At 38.6% G+C, this 23,882-nt stretch overlaps 1 protein-coding gene across 13 annotated transcripts in view; it reads left to right on the forward strand.

Moving 5' to 3' along the window:
* Mycbp2 (MYC binding protein 2) overlaps positions 1–23,882 on the forward strand; it is a 228,396-nt gene that overhangs the window by 73,468 nt on the left and 131,046 nt on the right. For all 13 annotated transcript variants that reach the window (XM_052190750.1, XM_052190753.1, XM_052190751.1 and 10 more), the window contains 5 exons: positions 137–256; positions 7,673–7,754; positions 16,671–16,788; positions 20,739–20,943; positions 21,435–21,588. In XM_052190750.1, the coding sequence (XP_052046710.1) occupies positions 137–256; positions 7,673–7,754; positions 16,671–16,788; positions 20,739–20,943; positions 21,435–21,588 (679 nt within the window). The remainder of the gene's footprint in view (positions 1–136; positions 257–7,672; positions 7,755–16,670; positions 16,789–20,738; positions 20,944–21,434; positions 21,589–23,882) is intronic.

Raw genomic sequence — 23,882 nt, forward strand, 5'->3', positions numbered from 1 at the left:
ATCTATCTCTTCTAACAACCTCAGGGTCTTCTTGCTCATTTCTTTTAACATTTTTCTCTTTGTCTTCCATAGTAAACTGGTTTAAATTTTACTATGAATAGAATAATTGTGTAATTGTGAATTTTAACACTTTCAGATGGAAGTGGAGATAGAGGAGAAAAGGACGCAAGCAAAATCACCACCTACCCTCCAGGCTCCGTGAGATTTGACTGTGAGCTCCGAGCAGTCCAAGTCAGCTGTGGATTTCACCACTCAGGTAGCAGCTGGAACTTTAGGGTATAACTTCATTTTTACAATTGTGTACAACTTGTTTAGAACTGATAAACATTACTTGTTATCTGCATGATAAGGCACAGTATGATATACATTTCTCAAGTCCATGGTTTTTTGTTTTGTTTTTATTGCAGAATCTTAAAAAATGCTATAGCATAATGACAAAGTGTTGTACTTGTCATAAGATCTAAATTCTAGTTTGTCTGCTTATAAACTTTTTTTTTAAGATGACAAATGATCATTTTTTTTGTAATGCTCAAGCTAAATTGCCCATGCTCAGATCTCAAGTGGGGTTTTTGAAGGACTGTGTTTCAATGGTCATATCTTAGATTTCTTCATTCTAATGTTTTTTCAGACCCTAGATTCTGCTGAGATCATCTCTATCCCTGTTCCCCTAAGGGACGAGCTTTTTTTTATTTTTGTTTTAATTTTATTTTATTTACATTGCAAATGATTTCCCCTTTTCTGGGTCCCCACTCCCCGCAAGTCCCATAAGCCCTCTTCCGTCCCCCTATTCTTCCATCCATCCCTTCCCACTTCCCTGTTCTGGAATTCCCCTATACTCTTGCACTGAGTCATTCCAGAACCAGGGGCCACTCCTCCATTCTTTTTGGACATCATTTAATTTGTGGATTATGTCCTGGGTATTCAAAGTTTCTAGGCTAATATCCACTTATCAGTGAGTGCATACCATGATTGATCTTTTGAGACTGGGTTACCTCACTTAGTATGATGTTCTCCAGCTCCATCCATTTGTCTAAGAATTTCATGAATTCATTGTTTCTAAAGGCTGAATAGTACTCCATTGTGTAAATATACCACATTTTTTCTATCCATTCCTCCGTTGAAGGATACCTAGGTTCTTTCCGGCTTCTGGCTACTACAAATAGGGCTGCTATGAACATAGTGGAGCATGTGTCCTTATTGCATGCTGAAGAATCCTCTGGCTATATGCTCAGTAGTGGTATAACAGGGTCCTCAGGAAGTGACATGCCCAGTTTTCTGAGGAACCGCCAGACTGATTTCCAAAGTGGCTGCACCATCTTGCAATCCCACCAGCAGTGGAGGAGTGTTCCTCTTTCTCCACATCCTCGCCAACACCTGCTGTCTCCTGAGTTTTTGACCTTAGCCATTCTGACTGGTGTGAGGTGAAATCTCAGGGTTGTTTTGATTTGCATTTCCCTAATGATTAATGATGTTGAACATTTCTTAAGGTGTTTCTCAGCTCTCCGAAGTTCTTCATGTGAAAATTCTTTGTTTAGCTCCATACCCCACTTTTTAATGGGGTTATTTGGTTCTCTGGGTTCTACTTTCTTGAGTTCTTTGTATATATTAGATATTAGCCCTCTGTCAGATTTAGGGTTGGTGAAGATCCTTTCCCAGTCTGTTGGTTGACGTTTTGTCCTTTTGACGGTATCCTTTGCCTTACAGAAACTTTGTAGTTTTATGAGGTCCCATTTGTCAATTCTTGATCTTAGAGCATAAGCTATTGGTGTTCTATTCAGGAACTTTTCCCCTGTGCCCATGTCCTCCAGGGTCTTCCCCAGTTTCTTTTCGATTAGTTTCAGTGTGTCAGGTTTTATGTGGAGGTCCTTGATCCATTTGGAGTTGAGCTTGGTACAAGGAGATAAGAATGGATCAATGCGCATTCTTCTGCATGCTGTCCTCCAATTGAACCAGCACCATTTGTTGAAAAGACTATCTTTTTTCCACTGGATGCTTTCAGCTCCTTTGTCAAAGACCAAGTGACCATAGGTGTGTTGGTTCATTTCTGGGTCTTCAATCCTATTCCATTGATCCACTTGCCTGATATTGTACCAATACCATGCAGTTTTTATCACTTTTGCTCTGTAGTAGAGTTTAAAGTCTGGGATATTGAATCCCCCTGAAGTTCTTTTACTGTTGAGAATAGTTTTAGCTATCCTGGGTTTTTTGTTATTCCAGATGAATTTGAGAATTGCTCTTTCTAGCTCTATGTAGAACTGGGTTGGGATTTTTATGGGAATAGCATTGAATCTGTAGATTGCCTTTGGCAGGATGGCCATATTAACTATATTAATCCTGCCAGTCCACGAGCATGGAAGGTTTTTCCATTTTCTGAGATCTTCTTTAGGTTAGGGAAGTTTTCTTCCATAATTTTGTTGAAGATATTTGCTGGCCCTTTAAGTTGTAAATCTTTACTCTCATCAATACCTATAATCCTTAGATTTGGCTTTCTCATTGTGTCCTGGATTTCCTGGATATTTTGGGTTACAAGCTTTTTGCATTTTGCATTTTCTTTAACTGTTGAATCCATGGTTTCTATGGTATCTTCAGCATCTGAGATTCTTTCTTCTAACTCTTGTATTCTGTTGTTGATATTTGCGTCTATGGTTCCTGGTTTCTTCCCAAGGTTTTCTATCTCCAAAGTTGTCTCCCTTTGTGCTTTCTTAGTTGTTTCTACTTCTGTTTTTAGATCCTGGAAATTTTTGCTCAGTTCTGTCATTTGCTTGTTTGTGTTTTCCTCTAATTCTTTAAGCAATTTTTGTGTTTCCTCTTTCATGACTTCTGCCTGTTGATCAAGGTTCTCCTGTATTTCTTTAAGTGATTTTTGCGTTTCCTCCTTATTGGCTTTTGTATTCTCCTGAATTTCTTTCAATGATTTTTGTGTTTCCCTTGTAAGGGCTTCTAATTTTTGATCCATTTTCTCCTGAATTACTTTAAGTATGTCCTTCATGTGTTCCTGTACCAGCATCATGACCAGTGATTTTAAATCCAAATCTTGTTTTTCTGGTGTGTTGGGGTATCCAGGACTTGCTAATGTTGGAAAATTGGGTTCAGATGCTGCCATAATGCCTTGGTTTCTGTTAGTAACGTTCCTATGTTTGCCTTTAGCCATCTGGTTCTCCCAGGAGTTAGATGGTCTTATTGTCACTGGCTGGAGCTTCAACCTACTGTGGGTGGATCTTTAAGATTATCTCTGCAACCCTGGATGACTGGGTTTCTTCTGGCACAGATTACTGATATGCTGGCTTCCTCTTTTGTGCCTTTGGAGCCCTTCTCAGTCTTGCCTCAAGCAATGCTATACTTTTCAAGGTCAACCAGGTGTTCTCTGTCTGCTCTATTATGGAGGGAAGAAGTTGTGGTGGGGGTCACTCCCTCTATTGATTTTCACATAGGACACAGGTCCTGAGATGGACTGGCTTGCAGATGAACCGCCTATGTGCTCAGCTCCTGAGTGCAGGCAGACCCCTGGAGGTTTGCACCACCAGAAATCTAAAGCTCAGGGTGGTACAGTACCTAGTGATCCTTTTGTGTCCCAGCAGGCAGTGAGTATGGCAGTGGGGCTTCTCTCCTTCCACAGCTCCCTGGGCAGGACACACCCTGAGCCGAGCCCAGCGGGCTGGCAGACAAAAGCTGCCTACCTGCTCAGTTCCTGAGTGCAGGCAGACCCCTGGCGGTTTGTACCACCAGAAATCTAAAGCTCAGGGTGATACAGTACCTAGTGATCCTTTTGTGTCCCTGTAGGCAGCGAGTATGGCAGTGGGGCTTCTCTCCTTCCACAGCTCCCTGGGCAGGACACGATAAACTTTTTTTTACCTTTTTTTTTTTTTTTTTTTTTTTTTTTTTTACTTTTTAAAAATTAGATATATTCTTCATTTATGTTTCAAATGATTTCCCCTTTCCTGGTTCGCCTCCACTGAAAGTCTCATAACCCATCTCCCCTCTCCCTGTTCCCCAATCAACCTTCCCCTGCTTCCCTGTCCTGGTATTCTTCTACACTGTGGCATCAAGTCTTTCCAGGACCAAGGGCCTCTCCTCCCTTTGGTGTCTAACAAGACCATCCTCTGCTACCTATGTGTCTGGAACCATGGGTAACTCCATGTGTACTCTCTGATTGATGATTTTGTCCCTGGGAGCTCTGGGAGTACGGGGTGACTCATATTGTTGTTCTTCCTATGGTGCCCCTTCAGCTCCCTGGGTCCTTTCTCTAGCTCCTCCATTGAGGACCCTGTGCTCAGTTCAATGACTGGCTGAGAGTGTCCCCCCTCTGTATTTCTCATGCACTAGCAGAGTCTCCCAGGCGACAAATATATCTGGCTCTGGTCAGCAAGTTCTTGTGGGCATCAATAATAGTGTCTGGGTTTTGTAACTGTATGTGGGATGGATTCCTGGGTGGGGCAGTCTCTGGATGGTCCTTCCTTCAGATTCTGCTACACACTTTGTATCTCTGTGAGAATTTTGTTCCCCCTTCTAAAATGGACCAGAATATCCATACATTGTTCATTCATTCTTCTAATTCAGTTCAGGAAATTATAGGAAATGAAATAATTTCTGAAATGCCTTTTACTTCTAAAATCCTATGGCTTTCATATATTGTTCCATGTTTTATTAATATTGAATTATAAATGTATATCATTAAATAATAAAATAAATACAACAATTAGAATCTTAGTAAATTATTGACATTGCATTTAAATAGCATAGGTTATGCAATTCAACCTTTTTCAAAAATTAAAAAAAAATATGTTTTCTTATTTGATAAGACATTGATAAACCTTAGGCTCTGTTATGTTGTTGATGTATATAATTGTCTACAATTATATACTACCCTACCTCTTAGTTTCTAAATGTTCTAAATTATTGAACAGGACTTTATATGTCCTTACACATTATTAAGATAAACTAACATATATAATTAAATATTAATGTTATTTAGTGGTATTGATAAGATGTTTGGAGTGTATTATGAGAAGTGTACATTTTATGACCTATAAAATACTCTGCAGAACTTTTATTAAATGTAGAATTATGCAAGCCCTCCTCTGTCTCTGTCTCTCTTTCTCTTTCTCTTTCTCTTTCTCTCTCTCTCTCTCTTTCTCTCTCTCCCTCCTCCCTTCCTCTTTTCCTTCCTCCCTCTCCATTAAGTACAATTTGTATTGCCCAAATACTCTTCAATGTAGGGCCTAGCATGAATTTAGGGTTCTCATCCTTAAATAAAATGACTCTCCCTCTCCCAACAGCTAACATCAAATCTAAAAGATTATCAGCTTTTGTGGGACTCCATGCCCACCTCCCCTGCTTCATGATTGAATTTTGTCTGGTTTGCTTTTTATGGGCCTTGGTCATACTGTCACAATCAACCACTGAAAACCCATTTGTACATCTGCCTATTGTGTCTGGAAAATATTTCTTGTTAGTCATTCGTTACTTCTAGCTTTTTAAATCTTTGAAGATTCCTGAGCCTTTAAGAGGAAGAGTGTGTGATACTGATGTCCCATTTAGGTCTAAGCAGTCTGAAGTCTTGTATTCCCTGTAGGTTGACCAGTTGTGGGTCTGTTTGCTAACTGCCATCTACTGTAAGAAGAAGTTTCCTTGATGGCTATTGAGAGATGCCACAATCTGTGTGCATAGCCAAAATCATTAGGATTTGTTTTTATTAAACAAAGTAATAGTAGTAGTTCTCCCTTTCTATATTAGTGGCCCAAGACCTTTCCAACCACAAGCTGGCTCTGCTGAGGGTGCTAGGTATGGTTTCTGTTTCATAGGGGTGACTCTTAAATCTAATCAGAATGTTGATTACAACAAAAACATCATGCCATTCCTGTACCAGTGGGAATATCATCCCCAGATAGTCACTGTAACTCACGGGGTTCTAAAGTGGCGAACAATTATGATTACGTTCTCTTTCGGTAGTATGTATCTAGCACCTTGAAAACTGGTCAAGAGGGATGAAGCTGTCAGTTCAATTCTTGCCTGGTTTTTCCATTGTTATAGTTAAAGCATGTTAGCAGCAGGGTCTTACCATCAAGTTCTAGTTCTAGAGATGAACTTAGAGCATTGATCAGAGCTTGTAATATTTAGATGGGATCTATGCATCAGCAGTGGAGAACAACTCAAAAAAAAAAAAAAACCTGTTTCTGGCACTGGGTTTTTTTTTAATATATATTTTTATTTTCTATATTCTTTGTTTACAATCCAAAAGCTTTCCCCTTTCCCAGTTCCCCCCTCCCCATATGTCCCATAAGTCCTCTTCTCTCCATCCATTCTTCTATCTTTCCCCCTCCCTTTTCTCTGTCCTGGTACTCCCCTACAGTGCTGGATCAAGCCTTTCCAGGATTAGGACCCTCTTCTTCCTTCTTCATGGGAATCATTTGATATGCTAATTGTATCTTCAGTATTCAGAGCTTCAGGGCTAATTAATATCCACTTATCAATGATTGCATTCCATGTGTATTCTTTTGTGATTGCATTACCTCGCTTAGGATGATATTTTCCAGTTCCATCCATTTGCCTAAAAAATTCATGAATTCATTGTTTTTAATTGCTGAATAGTACTTCATTGTGTATATATACCACATTTTCTGTATCCATTCCTACATTGAGGGATATCTGGGTTCTTTCCAACTTCTGGCTATTATAAATAAGGCTGCTATGAACATAGTGGAGCATGTGTCCTTATTGCATGCTGGGGAATCCTCTGGGTATATGCCCAGGAGAGATATAGCAGGGTCCTCCGGAAGTGTCATGTCCAGTTTTCTTAGGAACCGCCAGACTGATTTCCAGAGTGGTTGTACCATCTTACAATCCCACCAGCAGTGAAGGAGTGTTCCTCTTTCTCCACATCCTTGCCAACACCTGCTGTCTCCTGAGTTTTTAACCTTAGCCATTCTGACTGGGGTGAGGTGAAATCTCAGGGTTGTTTTGATTTGCATTTCCCTAATGATTAATGATGTTGAGCATTTCTTAAGGTGCTTCTTGGCCATCCGAATTTCTTCAGGTGAAAATTCTTTGTTTAGCTCTGTACCCCAATTTTAATAGGGTTATTTGGTTCCCTGGGGTCTAACTTCTTGAGTTCTTTATATATATTGGATATTAGCCCTTTATCGGATGTAGGGATGGTGAAGATCTTTTCCCAATTTGTTGGTTGCCGTTTCGTCCTTTTGATGGTGTCCTTTGCCTTACAGAAACTTTGTAATTTTATGAGGTCCTATTTGTCAATTCTTGATCTTAGAGCATAAGCTATTGGTGTTCTGTTCAGGAACTTTTCCCCTGTGGCACTGGGTTTTTGTTTTGTCATCATTGTCATCGTTATCGCTGTTGTCATCACTATTTTGTCAGCATGTGTTTTCTAGTTGTGATACTGTCACCCATTGTAGGATAACTCAGTTTAATCTGTTTTTATATGTGTCTATTTTAGGAAGCGTCTATTTGGTAGGCTTCCATATGATGTTTTCATGTCTTGCAATGTTAGTTTTCCTTCCTTATAGTTCTTGCCCCATTGTGCCCTTCCATTTGATCCTTTCTATGACCTGTTTTTAATGACTACAGATTGAACAGTGAAAATTAAACTGCTCTCAGTATTGCTATGACAGAAATGTAAAATGCATATAATAAAGATATAAACTATTATTTTCAGTGGTTCTCATGGAAAATGGAGACGTCTATACCTTTGGATATGGGCAGCACGGCCAGCTGGGACATGGGGATGTCAATTCCAGGTATTGACTGGCTTTAGATTACTATGTTCTTTTTTTGCCTCTCCCTTCCTTTCTCTCCTTTCTATATTTCTGCGTTTTCTCTCTTTCTCTCTCTCTCTCTCTCTCTCATATATATATATATATATATATATATATATATATATATATATATATATATATATATATATATATATCTGTGTGTGTGTGTATTGAAATAATATACTATTACTGTTTTTGAAATCCTAGGTCTAGAATTATTTGGTGGTTCTTGGTTATGTAGTTGAGTGCTTATATGAGATAGTGGACTTGTAGTTAAATGTGAATAGTTGATAGGCATTTTATGTATGAGTGAGTAGGATTACTACAAAACCCAACCATATTCTTTACAGATATTCTTTTTTTAATCAAAGCTCCACATGGTAATAGGAAAAAGTAGTGAACATACCAAATTGTATTACAAAATAAACCAAAGAGTTTGCAGTGTGACTGGAAGTATAGCTCAGTGTCAGTTGTTAGATATGTAGAAGGCAGGGCCTTACTCCTGTCCCTGCAGGGAGAGGAGCAGGAAGGAAGGGGGTGCTTGCTGATATTTCTGTCTAATATTTGCATTGTCATTGAAACCTGTTAATATTTTGACTTAACATAAGTAGCAAAAGCTCAACTGTTAGAGGTGAGTTCTTGAGTAATATTCACTCTTCCCTACGTAAGTTGGTAGTAGAGTTTGGATTGCTAATACAACCATAACTACTGTTCTCAAGTTGTATTGCAGCACAGTGTGGCCATGCTAAGCAGGGTGATAGGAGTAACTCTGTCATTGTGCTGTTCTCATAGCTGGTTGGTTGAATTTATGTATGCTGGCAAGATCTAAGATATTCTCATAGATATCACCGTTTGGAACCTATGGAGAATGACAAAACTACAAATTAGAAATAGCTTAGTTTTCTGCACTTTAAATTGCCACACCAATTCCTTACAAATAATTTCTTCAAAGGTAAGAAATAATTTAGCTCAAGTCCCTTTTGTTATGGCCTTTGTTCAGTGGGCAATACATACCTTTTATTTTTTTTATTGACTATAATCTTCATTTACATTTCAAATGGTAAAACCTTTCCCGGTTTTCCCCCTCCCTGAAAACCCCCAACCCCTCTTCCCACCCCCTGCCTCCAGGTATATGCCCCTCCACCTGACCCACTCCCACCCACCCCCGATTTTCCTTTGTGGGGGCCTCTATTGAGCCTTCACCTGGCCAAGGACCACTCCTCCCACTGATGCCCAACAAGGCCTTCCTCTGCCACATTTTTGGCTGGAACCATGTGTACCTTTGGTTGATGGTTTAGTCCCTGGGAGTCCTGGGGCATCTGGGTGGCCGAAATCATTGTTCTTCCCATGGGGCTGTAAACCCCTTCAGCTCCTCCAGACCATCCTCTAGCTCCTCCATTGGGGACCCCATGCCCAGTCCAATGGTTGGCTGCTAGCATCTGCCTCTGTATTGTAAGGCTCTGGCAGGGCCCCTCCAGAGACAACCATGGCATGCTCCTTTTGGGATGCACTTCTTGTTGTCCATAATAGAGTCTGGTTTATAGGATGAATTCCCAGGTAGGGCAGTCTCTGAGTGGCCTTTCCTTCAGTCTCTGCTCCACCCTTTGTCTCCTTTATTGCTCATGTGAGTATTTTGTTCCCTTTCTCAGAGGAATCAAAGCACCACTCAGTTGAGCTTTGGACCAAAAGTAAGAGGATATCTGTTCTTTTCCTTTTTTCTTTTCTTTTCTTTTCTGTTCTTTTCTTTTCTTTTCTTTTCTTTTCTTACCTTCCTTCCTCTTTCTTTTTTCTTTTTCTTTCTTTCCTTCTTTTTTCCTTCTTTCTCTCTTTCCTTCCTTCGTTCTTTCTCTCTCTTTCTTTCTTTCTTTGTTTCTTTCTTTCAGCTTTATTTATTTTATGTACACTGTAACTGTCTTCAGACACACTAGAAGTATGCATCAGATCCCATTACAGATGGTTGTGAGCCACCTTGTGGTTGCTGAGGGATATCTGTTTTTCTTAGTTCCAGTCTTCTATGAAGGAGAAGTTAAGGCAGGATTGGATGTGCAAATGATCTTTTTAAAGGAAAACCAAAAGATAAAATGGGAGGAGAAACAGATGCAAGAGGCAGTATTTTCAAGTATCTTGTAGATCTCACCTATAGGAGAGAGGTATTAATAAGAAAAATGGAGATTCTGCTGTAGCTTATGAGAGTCTGTCAGCTAGAGCAGCAAGGTGTTTCTGAGCCAGGGAAAATATTTTGAAAGAGCCCTGCCTTGGGTACAAATGGAGCCCCATGTATGTGTTTACTGTGTTCCATGCTGAGAGTATCTCAGGGTGAGCGGCCTCATGGACCTCCAGATAGCATTTGAGGTTGTAAGTCAGCGCTGTGCTCCTGCAGTAGGTTATCCTAGCAAAAATCGAAGTTGTTTATGTCTACACAGAGACTTATTTATCACATCTGGAGAGGCAGCTTTAGATCAGCAGTTCAGTTTGTATAAGAACCTGCTTTCTACTCTGCCTCATTTCTCCCTCCATAGTCATAGTATACAGTTGAGTCACTGCCAGAATCAAAAGAACATATATGATTTCTTATTTATAGCCCTTGAAAGAAACTCTCTTTCTCCTAGGTATTAAATAAACTCAGTAGTTTTAATTGTGTTAACTCACCACCCTGCCATGGCATGCATGTCACAGGTGCCTGCGGTTTGGTAAGGTGTGTGGGAAATAAGTCAACACCTCGTTTCTCACTGAGGGCACACAGCACAGAAAGGTTTCTTCTAACAATTACCATGACTGTTAGTGGTAGTTAACCGGTAAGCATATTGGAGCCTTATGTAGGAAGATCTTTGCATTTAGATATGATGGAGTCTCAGTCATGTATGAAATAGAGCATCTTTTGACAAGACGGACTTGGTGCTTGGATGTCATTCCGCAAATAAATACTTGCCGAACAACATATTTGAAAAAGAAAGAGTGATAATCATGACTGCTCAGATTCCAGCCTTTGGTTATTTTAACATTTGCACAGTGTGGAAAGGTTGCAGTATCCTTGCCATCCTTTATTGAGATGTACAGTCTACTGGAAGAAAGATTGTTCATACTGTCTTCTAAAATGAAAGGGTACCTAAAAATCCATGTTTTCCTGATCATTTAGGAATTTATAATGAGTTTTAAGGTAAGAAAATCAAATATGTTTAGTACTTTTGATAGCTCAATTTTGTCATCAAGAAATACTTGTGTTAAAACAAAATCATTTTGTATATTAAATTCCAGTAAGATCTATTTTTAATGCATTAAGCATTTATTAATTTATGTGTATGATGTTTTGTCTACATATTCCATATATCACATGCTTGACTGGTTTTCCCAGAGGAAGAGAGGGAGGGAGCTGGAGTTGTATCTGATTCTAGCCACACTGTACATCTGTTGGGGGCCAGAATCAAGATCTTCAGCAAGAGCAATTAGTGATCCCAACTGCTGAGTCATCTCCAGCCCCATGAGATCATTTTAATTTCTCAACAATGTTCTTTTATTTTACAATCTTTTTTTCTTATACTTTTAGTTTAATGTGTAACTGAAAGACTCAGTACATGTTTATAGAGTAAAAAGCCTGAGCTCAGTTCTGAGACTTGGAATCCCACCAATCACTGAGCTCATCTTAAGCTCAGGACTTGAAATCCTACCAATACCTATCCTGGGAATCTCCACCCTGGAAACCTGTACCCCTAAGAAACCCTGTACAAGCCTGCCTCCTCCTCAGTTTGCTGCTGTCTCTCCCTCACAGAGGCAGCCATTCTCCTATGTTTTCCTCAGTAAATCTTTTGTGTGAAATTTGTTGTGTGGTATGTCTTTGTGGTATTCCTTGGATTCCGACAGCCAAAATACCTTTTCACTCAGAGCTGTAACACTTGAACATATGGTGTTGGCAGAGCTAAACTGGGTGACACAGTAGTCTGCGAATATGATATCCCAGTGAGTTAGCCCTTCACCCAGACCACTAAACTGGGTGACACAGTAGTCTGCGAATATGATATCCCAGTGAGTTAGCCTTTCACCCAGACCACTTCTAATCTTAGGCCCTCCTGTTTTGACTTGGAGCTATGTGTGACTTACAAAATATGTTAATTTAGGAAGGAGTTTATCACTTATTTGGAGGAGTAATAATACAAGAAGCAAAGCCTCTATAGCATTGCTATAGTATAATTACTTATTACCACAAAAACAAAGCATGTATAGATGTTTAGTTAAATTAATGTATGTAGTTGGATGTATTTTTAAATGTTTCTAGTAGCTGAGTATACATTATTAGTAACATAATAAAATGTGTTGACTAATATAAGGAGACTATTATAGTATATGTAGTGGTCAGCTATGGAGGAGATAGTGTTGCTATCTCCTTAAGTAAGTCACTCTGTCACAATGACTCTGCTGAGTGCTCTGGTTGGTTTGTTTTCCATTTAGTAGCTGATCATAGTCAAGTTTTTTAGCCTTGTGCTTGAGGTTTTTCTTTAAGTAGGATTAAGTGTACCTCCCTAAGATGCATATGTGGGATTCCAGAGACGATGTGGGTCATGGACTCATTGTGCAGCCTAACCTGAAACAAGAGTCCAATAAAAGTAAGCATTGCTGTAGCTGCCTTTGGGTAATTTCTCTATTATAGTAGTAGCGTATGCTAGAGTCACAACTGATCTTACTGCCTTCATGTTTTCTACTACACTAATACCATTCTTTGTGCATTTTGAAAATAAATGTTGGAAGGATTATAAGGCATTGATACATTTATTCATTCCTGAAAAGGGTCTATTAAGATTTTAAATTTTAAAATTTGTTTTGTTTTGTTTAATTGTGCTTCTGAGTTCCTTAATTCCAAATTAATTTGGCATTCTCTGCAACCTTAAAGTCAGATCTTGGGAATTAAGTAGTTCTGGTGCTTTGTCCAGTATAATGTATCTGAGTTTTATCTTTCTCTTCTTGTCCTTATACCCAATACATTATTGATTATTATGTCTGCAAGTATCTAGACAAGGGTCACACTCTGCTTCTCTTCCCACACCTCCCACAAATGCCGTGATGGTCATCTCTTTGAGCTCCAGTTCTCAGGCCCTGCTTAACATTGCAGACTCTGTATAATGTATCGAGAGTGCATGCAGTGCACACATACACAGGTAGAATTTTTATTTTTGTTCTTCTCCTGCTTTTGAAATAGTTTACTAAATGAACTCATGAGTACCGTAGATAAAGTTCCAAGAGCCTATACTCCAGTCCAAGTCCTGCTTAACCTTTGCAGGCACCTTGTAAGGTCTTCAGATTGCCAGCACACATTGGACATCAATGAGAGCGTTTTATATGTCTGTGTGTTATAAACTGTAACTGTTATAGGAACTCTCCCTTCAGTTCCTGTTTGCATTGAACTAGATGTTCACGTGATGACATTGATTCACAGAGCATACCTCTAAAGTGACAATTGCTTACTTGCCCAAACTTGCTGTCCTCAGAGTTGAGAGTCAACCTTTTCACTGTGTTCTCTAGTTGAAAACCAAGTGAAAAACTGTCCATCTGTCATCCGTCCGTCCATCCATCCATCCATCTATGTATGTATGTATGTATGTATCTGTCTGTCCTCATATCTATCTATCATCTATTCATTTGTTTATAGGCATGGCCTTCTGTTTTAGTCTCCTTTATTTATTGCCTGCCTATGCAGATAAATTTTTTATCATTTGAAATTTTAATTTGGTTCACAGTGGCTTTAATATATGGTCTTATTGTGGTAAGTGACTTCAGTGTAGTGTAAAGGGTCCTATATGGTATTGTTACCTTGATACTCATAAAGTGGTGAAATGCGCACTCATACATATACACACATATGCACTCATTCACACGCATAACTTTTGAGTTTATCATTCTATTCTTTCTACAGCCTTTATTCTTAGCCTTTCCCCCTTTCATTTTATTTCTTATTCAATATAGAGATTATTTCATTTTTTACTCTGAACAGTATGCTGCCTATATTTTTCATAGCTATTGTTTAAAGACCTGTAAAGAATTAAATCACCATATCAGTGTAGACAGATACCATTTCAGTTTCAGCTCATCCCTCTGCAGTGAGTGTAATTCTGCTCCTACATGTCTTTGGTTTGTTTTTGTTTTTGCTTTTGCTTTTATTTTATTCAGTATAAAAATCTGTTTCAAATTTAATTTTTTATTGAATATCATCTTCATTTGCATTGCCAATGGTAAAACCTTTCCTGATATCCCCCCTCCCCTAAGACCCTAAACCCTTCCCACTCCTCCTTCCCCCTGCCTCCACTTATATGCTTCTCCACCCAACACACTCCCTCCTCCCCACCCTCCTCCTTTTGTTTCCCTTTGTTCTGGCTTCTGTTGAGCCTTTACCTGACCAAGGACCATTCCTCCCACTGATGCCCAACAAGGCCTTCCTGCCACATATTTGGCTGGAACCATGTGTGCCCCTTGGTTGATGGTTCAGTCCCTGGGAGTCTTGGGGCGTCTGGGTAGCCGAAATCATTCTTCCTATGGGGCTGTAAACCCCTTTAGCTCCTCTGGACCATCCTCCAGCTCCTCCATTGGGGACCCCATGGCCAGTCTAATAGTTGGTTGCTAGCATCTGCCTCTGTATTTGTAAGGCTCTGGCAGGGCCTCTCCAGAGACAACCATGGCATGTTTTTTTTTTTTTTTTAAAAAACTGTTTTAAGATATTTTGAGAATTTGATAATAGACATTCTTATCAGAAAAAAATAGAATAAAATTTCTGTGAAGTATTACTGGTTAGTCCCATGCTTGTTAACAAGCCAAAGGGTTTTTTCCTCCGATCTCCTGAAGTTCAGTTGTGGCCTTCCTAGAACCCCTAATGATCTGTCTCAGATGCTAGCTCTTTCAGACCTCAGCTAGGCATTCATCTGCTCCATCACCACCAGCTGAGCAGATTCTCTTACTGCGAACCGTTCTGTTTACCAATCCCTTTCTCAGCACAGGATCTGCAGAAACATCACACAAAAATAATAATAAAAAAATCATAAGGCAGGATAGTTTTTTGCCCACTAATCTTATGGCCTTATTTTCAACTCATATTATCCAGTCATACTGCTGTGAAGGGATGTGCTTTCATCATTGCCCGAGTCTCCTTCCCAGAGATATCAGCAGAATCGGCCAGTTCGTTCCTATCTCCCTTCTGACCGCTTACTTCTGTTTGTCTATTTTAATGTGTTCACACTTCCTCAGAGTTGCTATCTTAAATGGAGCACACCTGTTCTGCAGCTCAGTTTTCTTTTTAGCTGTTTGTTTTCCTTTGTTTGTTCCTTTAATACTGGTATTACTGATGCGACTTGGCCACTTCTCCAGCGGCACTGAGCACTGCAAGCAGGGCTTTGCTTGTTCCCAGTAACTTTTCTGCCTCCCTCCCTGCCCTCCTAAAGCATCAGCATGTATCTTATTTGTCCCTCTGGAAAATCGTTCAGTAATTCTTCTCACTCTCATTCCTAACACTTCTTCTGCCTCCTTTATATCCAAAATAGCAAAACCTTGTCATTTCCTTTGAAGTTAGCTGCACAGATCCATTCTTTTTCTTAGAATAAACAATTGTTTCTCCCATCTACTTTTTGCTTAATTCTCACATACCTGGCAATTTTCTCATTACAGATGGTTGTGAGCCACCATGTGGGTGCTGGGATTTGAACTCAGGACCTTTGGAAGAGTGGTCAGTGCTCTTAACCACTGAGCCATCTCTCCAGCCTCCTCATGATAATTTTTTAATTTTCTAAGGCTGAAGATTATAAAATCAGTTATTACATCTAGTTCCTGTTAAGATAGCAAATGCCATTCAGTTCACAGTAAGTAGATTTCTCCTGTTAAAGGTAATATCTATATATCTGAAAAATTACAGCTATGTGTCTGTTCTAATCCTTACTTAGCTATCAAATATATCCATCTTTACATACCTTGGCGTTCCTAGTTCATATTTTCATGAGAACATACCGTAACGTCTGTGTTTCTAGTTTGGAGCCTTGCTCCTTTCTGAGTCATTTATAGTTGTATTCTAATTTTAGTGGATAAATTATACATAATTAAAGTAAATACAAAGTATAATTTGATCTCAAACACAAAACTTTCTGACTGTGTGTTTTACTTTCTAGTGGGTATTTTTCCAATTACAGATAATGGTTACTAAAAATGCTTAATAGCATAGTTTATAAAACTAGATAAGGAAACTAGGATATTGTCATCATTACAAACTATGTTATTAACTATCCACTTAACATAAATTATGTGTTTACTGTGTGTCACGCATGGGTCCAAACACTTAATTGTTTCCAGAAACCAATGGGATAAACAGTTTCTTATTATCCTCTGTATTGAAGAAGAAAAACTGAAACACAGAGAATGACTTGGTCAGTCTCCTAGTCTTGCCATGCAGGAGTAGGCCTCCGTCCTAGCTGTCCAGCTCTAGATCTTGCTACAGCAAGGCTTCTCGTTAGGTGTGCTCTGAGGTCTTAACTAGTACTCTGACATCTATGTGCTGAAAATTAGAGTGGAAGATGGTAAGATTATTTCATCTAGTACTGAATTGAATACCTGTTGAGGAACCATATACCACTTACTGTACCGGCTAAGTAGATTTCTCCTGTTAAAGTTAGCACCCATATTTCTGAAAAGTTAAAATCATGTGTTTCTGGTTAGGGTAGTAACTTCCAAGAATCTTTTGGTTGATCTCCTTAAAGTCAGTGTCTGCTTACCTGGTGCCTAGCATGGCGGCAGGTATATAACTCTGAAACAGGTGATTGCTGAGTGTACCTACTAGTGCCGTGACTTTTACATCTCCTTAGTTTACTGTTATACATTGTTTTATATTTCAGTTGATACTTGTAAGAAATTGACTTATTTTTTTCTTAAACCTAGGGGATGCCCCACTCTTGTTCAAGCCTTGCCAGGTCCTAGCACACAAGTCACTGCCGGCAGCAACCACACGGCAGTCCTTTTAATGGATGGACAGGTCTTCACATTTGGAAGTTTTTCTGTAAGGAATTTTTAAAACATTAATAATATTGCATTATACAATTGCCTTATAATTTGCTACATTAGCTTTTTTTCTGGTTCCAGTAAAATTCTTGTATTAATATAATTACAAATGCATATTTCCTGCCTATCCCAACACACACAGTTCCTGAGTGACAGATTTTCAAATAATTTTCATCTCTAGTTCAGCTTTAGAATTTATTGAATTTAGCAATTGTATTAGAATTGGATATGTTTATTGCAAATCAAAAGCTTCTAAACAATCAGTGGAGCTGAATCTACTACTTAAAAGGGTATTTCTCATCTAATTTATAAAGAAATAAATTTTGTTAACATGATGAACTAAATCTATTTTAGAATTTTGGAAAGGTTAGTGTTTAAACTAATTTATGGCTCTTATCTTTTTGACTAACATCAAATGCAAAATTACTTTTCTTTGTCCTCTCCCATTCTGTTTGTTCATCTCTCCCATTGCCTCTCCCAGAGCTGTTGTCTGTAGTTTGATGTAGTGACTATGAAGGCAGGGCTCCTCACGGCTCTGTTAGTAAGCCCGCACTGTGTGAGGTGGGGACTGTCAGACAGGACCCAACAGTGCTTGTCTTTTGAAGTGTGTAAGTAAGTTTGCTTGCATGTGTATGTGAAGTGTGCCTGCCAGCACAAGGCGAAGGCTACAGGATGACCTTCAGTGTCACTCTCCAGGACCTGTGGCCTTGGTTTCTGAGAATTAAAATGTAAAATGGATGTAATCTATTGCAAAAGGGAAGGCTTGGCAATGGGTCATGAAGACCATAGAACGTTTGCCTTCAGTTTGCTTTTTGCTTTCTTTCCTCCTCTTTCTCTTTGTCATCCCTGCCTCCTCTTTTTCTTCTGTTTTTGAGATGAGCTGTTACAGAAAATCCCTTCCTAGCCTAGAACTCTGTATATAGAGCAGTCTGGCCCCAGTTTACAGAAGTCTGCTGGTGTTGGCTTCCCTCCTGAGTGCCGAGACTAAAGCCGTGTGCCACCATACCCAGCTTGGCTGTTTGCCCTTCCCTCTGTCTGTAACCTCAGCCATAGAGTGCTGCCGCCGCCTAATAAGACGCGGTTTCTCATCTCAGGTGACCAGTCTGGAAACCTGGTTCACAGATGTGCCTAGACTTTGTCTACAGATTGTAGATCCTGTCAAGTTGACCATAATAACTGCCCCACTCTATCAGTTCACACAAAATCTTTGACAGGTATTTTAATTTTTTCAGGACATTCATTGTGAATTCTGGCCATGGTTGCCCCATGTTTTAATGGTACTTGTAGAGAATAAGACATTAAAAAAGTGAAACTTTCTTCACTTTCTAATATTCTGGACAAATTTTGGCACATACTGCTTCTATAGATATATTTTCTTTCCTATCCTATTTTGATGTTAGTAAGATAAAGCCTTGTATTCATAACCCTTGTGCCCTAGATCCCTGAGTGCTCTGTTCGCAGGCCTGCTTCACCTTAGGTGGCCACGGTTTGGTTTGCTGTTCTTTTCTTTCTCGTCTACGTCTCTATCTAATCAGGTTTGATAATCAAATATAAACTTTTTTTAGAACTTTAACATCTGTCCCATCTATTTTTAATTCATGAAAATATTTAATTATTTTTTGAGATTATAATCATGCCATATCCTCTAACCCTTTTCTCCCTCTAAACTTTTAAGTGGGGAATGAAAGAAGAAGGCTGTGAGAGTAAGCAGTGAATATGCAGGAGACAAGCCAGTGTTTAATAAAGCTGGCTTTTATTATGTTTGCCTCACCTCTGAGGATTCAGAACTGCTTGTGCTTCATGCCTGCTCACCAGTCTACGAGAGTCCCTCAAACACACTGACATTTAACATATTTGTACTCCACTCTGTGTCTATACTATAATTTTTCAGTTTCTTACCCTTAGATATTTGTGTACTTTACATTTTAATTACATAATTTATTAGAAGTGTATCTTTTAGTTTAATTCTAAAAAGTGAGAATTTTGGGTCAAAAGTTGGTGGCTCAAAAAGCCTCGGTAGATTTCTGAGTGCTAACACTCTTTTTTTTTTTTTTTTAAGATTTATTTATTTATTATATGTAAGTACACTGTAGCTGTCTTCAGACACCCCAGAAGAGGGCATCAGATCTCATTATGGATGGTTGTGAGCCACCATGTGGTTGCTGGGATTTGAATTCAGGACCTTTGGAGGAGCAGTCAGTGCTCTTAACCACTGAGCCATCTCTCCAGCGCCGACCCCCCCCCCCCCCCCCCCCCCCCCCCGTCTATTTTTTTTAAGCTGCATGTGAGAGTGGCTTTCTTCAGAGCTTTGACAACAGAATGTGCTGTGCCTTTTAATCTCTGCTCGCTTTCAAGCCCCTACCTGTGGTTGCTGCTATGAACTAAGTGTCTTGACCCCTTTCCCACATTCCTATTAAGGGTCTGCTTTTATCTCTTGGAGGACAACTACCCCTTTTCTGCGTCCTCTCTATTCAGTCCTCCTCTTTGGCCTCTTCTGTTGTGCCTCCAATACCTTTATGCTTACTGGACCGGTGGGAGAGAACCCAGGGTATTGGTTTCCTCTGATTTCAAGTTAAGATTTCTACAGTATCCCAATACAGTTAAAAGTCTTAGTCATGTGCTTATTTATCTGCTCTCTGATCGTTCTGTGTTTTCAGGTGGGAGATGTGAATCAAACATTACAGTTTTCTAGACTAACATTTTAGTTGCAGATTCCTATGGCTTTATGAGTGTCTGACTTGTCACCACACCCTTGAGTCCCTATGGGGTTGTTTAGGCATCTATATTTCTCACTGTTTTTCTTCATACTTGTTGGGTGGTGGTAAGGGAATCCATGCTTATTTCAGTTGTCAGTGTGACTTCCTTTCCCTCCCAGAGCAGAATATATGAGTATTGTGTGCTTCTTTCAATGTTCACCTTCGTAAGCTTTTTTTTTTTTTTTGGTCAAAAAAATGGCCATTGAAAAAGGCTAATTAGCTACTTCTCTTATTATATAACTTCTTTTCCTTCACTGTGTTCTCTTCCTAGAGATTGGGGCTTAGCTGCATCTTTAGTTGGCCTGTGTTTGGTTTTCTGGCTATGACGTTGAGGCAGTAGATGTTTTCTTAGGAACCTGGCAATTGTGTGGGCCCTTGAGTGTTTGGAGTAGCCTGTGTGGCCTCGTTCCTAAGGTGATGCTTTTCTTTCCATGATTTGTTGGTTGTTGGTTGTTGTCATTGGTGAGGCTTCTGAAAGGAGACTGAGGTGGGAGTCAGCTAATGAACCATGTGGGTCAGTGTCCCCTAGTCCAGTGTCAGTGTTCTTCAGTGTGCCACGGGTCAGGTAGATGGTGAGAAACCCCCTACTTTTTTTGAAAAACATTTTTTAGCTAACCAACTACCTTTAGGTAGCTATACTTTTTAAGTGATTTAACTTGTTTTAAACACACATCTTATTTCTACGTTTATCTTAAAACATGAATTAAATGACTTAGTAAAACTTTACGTAAAAACGGAATTGAACATTTTTCTAAGTTTATTCCCAGTTCCAAACTTTACTTATCATCTTATCACAAAATGTCTTTATACTGTCTGAGATTAAGAATGACTTTCTTTTATACTGTTAACTTAAAATGTCAAAGGGATTGTTTTGGAGGAATCCTTTGTAACAGTATGTTTCAGGTGTTGTATATGTTGCATACTTCAAATTTAAAAATAGGCAATTACAGAGAATTTGGGACCATTCTTCATATGGAAAATATTTCAACTAATACAAACATATACTTTATATATTGTTAAAAGGAGATTATCTAGGAAATTACTCTTAAAGTACTAGGTCCAAATTCCATGTGTATTTATTAAGAAAAACTAAAAAGTACATAAAATATGATCTCATATAGTTATTTTATAGCCAGTTATAAGCCTATAGATTATCCAACAATAATACTAATATGGTTTATTTAATTTTTAGAAAGGCCAGCTGGGACGACCCATTTTGGATATACCATACTGGAATGCAAAGCCAGCTCCCATGCCTAACATTGGATCAAAATATGGACGGAAGGCCACTTGGATCGGTGCAAGTGGGGACCAAACTTTCTTACGAATTGATGAAGCACTTATAAATTCTCATGTACTTGCAACATCAGAAATTTTTGCTAGCAAACACATAATAGGTAAATAGCTTATCTTTATAATGAGATAGAGCTGTCTGTTTGGTTTTTTGGTTTTTTTTGGGGGGGGGTTCATGTATGATAGAAAAATAGGGATATTTAGGAAGCAGAATATTTATAATCTAGACAATGACAGTGACAGGAACTATGTTGTAAAGGGACCACACTTATATTGTCATGAGTGACTTTCTACATTGAATCTGTAAGTAAATAATTGAAATTAATTTTTGTGAGAGATTATGATGATCACACTTAAACCTGTGTCCATGACACAATAAATTATACAGTACAGTTTTAGAGCATAACAAAAGTCATCATAGACATAGTCAGAGGTATTTTAATTCTGCCATTTTAAAAAGACTCCATTTAAACCTATTAGACATATTTCAGCTTCTGTATGTATGAAATTGTAATAAAACTACATTCCTTGTGGGCTTGGAGGAATGTGTAAAGGTAATACAAAGTAAAATTTTATTTAATTATATTTTCATAAGGCTTGGTTCCTGCTTCTATATCAGAACCCCCACCATTTAAATGTCTTCTGATAAATAAAGTAGATGGAAGTTGTAAAACTTTCAATGACTCTGAACAAGAAGATCTGCAAGGATTTGGTGTATGTCTTGATCCTGTGTATGATGTTCTTTGGAGGTAAGTATATGTCTTTATAAAATACAGTATCAATAAAATAAACAAAACATGGATGCTACAGAATTTGTTTCTGGGTTTCTTCACTAAGTTAGAAATAAATGTTTAACAGGGAGTAAAAATTCATTAGATTTGCTAACTAACTACTTGTGATGATTTGTATATGCCTGGCCCAGGGAATACCATGCTATTAGGAGGTGTGGTCCTGTTCCAGTAGGTGTGGTCTTGTTGGAGTAGGCGTGGCACTGTGGGTGTGGGCTTTAAGACCTTCATTCTGGCTGCCTGGAAGCCAGTATTTTCCTGGCAGCCTTCAGATGAAGATGTAGAACTCTCAGCTCTTCCTGCACCATGTCTGCCTGGACTCTGCCATGCTTCTGCCCTAATGATAATGGACTGAACCTCTGAGCCTGTAAGCCAGCCCCAATTACATGCTGTTCTTATAAGAGTTGCAGAGGTGGTACTCACCTTTAAATCCCAGCACTTGGGAGGCAGAGGCAGGTGAATTTCTGAATTTGAGGCCAGCCTGGTCTACAAAGTGAGTTCCAGGACAACAAGGGCTACACAGAGAAACCCTGTCTCAGAAAACCACAAAAGAAAAAAAAAAAAAAAAAAAAGGAAGAAAACCATTTGCCCAGAGTGAGCAGCCCTGGAGAAAGAGGGAAAAAGGGAATAGGGTGGGGGGAGAAGAACGATTGTAGAGCTGGAGAAGTGGCTCAGAGATTGAGTGCTCCTCTTGCTCTTTCAGAGGAGTTTCCAGTTTCCAGCCTCCTCAGAGAGCTTATTAGTTTATAACAATGTATAGCCTGAGATCCAAGGATTCAACACCCTCTTCTAACCTCTGTAGGTACCTGCATTCATGTGCACATATTTACACCCCAGCACCTACACACATGCATAATTACTTAAAAAATATTTTTTAGATAAAAGAACAAGTGAGATTGCTGGGCTGGTGAGGTAGCTCAGTGGTTATAACAATTCACTGTCATACCTGACAAGTTCTATTCATTTATCCCAAAGGACACACATGATAAAAGAGAAGTGGCCAACTCTTATAGTTGTCTTCTGACATCCACATTTCACTATGCCCACCGATACATACAAACACACAACAAACAGATTAGAATTTTTCTTTAAAGAAATAGAATTACTGAGCCAAAAATAGTCATTGACTGCGAAATTTCCTTTTAATACTCACATTTAAGTATTGATAATCTTTAGCACATATATTTATGAGGGGAAGTAGTTGGTAGTTTTCTTTTCCTTGTTGCTGTGCTTTTGTATGAGAGTATTTAGTTCTGGCTTTGTAAAGATTTTGAAAGGATTCCTTCCTTTGCCATCTTTTGAATGATTTGAAAATAATTGGTATTAGTGGTACATTTTCTCTGAAAGTCTTGTTGAATTCTGCTGTGAATCTATTTGGTCCTGGTCTTTGCTTTTATTTCTTTGTTTATTGATAGAGTTATTTTAGGCAATATTTTATTACTGCTTCAATATTGTTGGATCTACATGTAAATTCCTTCTTTCAATTTGTTTAAATTATTTTCAGTTATTTAAATTGTTGCTTCATTTAGGTAGATCACAGTATCTAGAAATTCACCAGTTTTTTTTTTTTTTTAATATTTGTCAGTTAATGGAATATGGGTTTGTTTTTAAGGTATGGACTTATAATTTTATTTTATTTCTTTATATTGTCATACATCCCATTTCATCTCTTTATTTTTGTTAATTTGGATATTCTTTATCTTTTCATTAATTTGCCTATGTGTTTGTTAACATTATTTATCTTTCCAAAGAACTAGCTTTTCATTTCATTTTCTTTTAGTAACTTTTTCATTTCTATTGTATTAATTTCTACACTGATTAATTTATTTATTTCTGTCTACTTCTTTTGGACATGATTTGTTGCAAGGTCTTAAGGGGGTCAATAAGTTATTGACCTGACCATCTTTTGGCTTCTACAGGCACCATGTACTCACATAGAATATACATACATACATAGGGACACATGCAATCATATGCAGGCAACACATGTATGCACATACATTTAAATATTTTTTTAAAAGATTGGAAAAAGTGCTGCATGAAAGGAAGGGCATTACTACCCTTAATAGTACAGCAGGACAAATATAGGTAAATCTGAAAGTTTAGAAATGTAAAGGATTTAGTGTGAAAATCTAACAGTCATAAAGGAAATATTAGCATCCTAGTCCAGACATTAGAGATGGCAAAGGGAAATCATCGTTAGAAAAGAAATGCCTAAGAGTTTTCTAGAAACAAGGAGATTTAAATCCTCAAAT

Source organism: Apodemus sylvaticus, chromosome 8, assembly GCF_947179515.1.
Source record: "Apodemus sylvaticus chromosome 8, mApoSyl1.1, whole genome shotgun sequence".
Lineage (NCBI taxonomy): Eukaryota > Metazoa > Chordata > Mammalia > Rodentia > Muridae > Apodemus > Apodemus sylvaticus.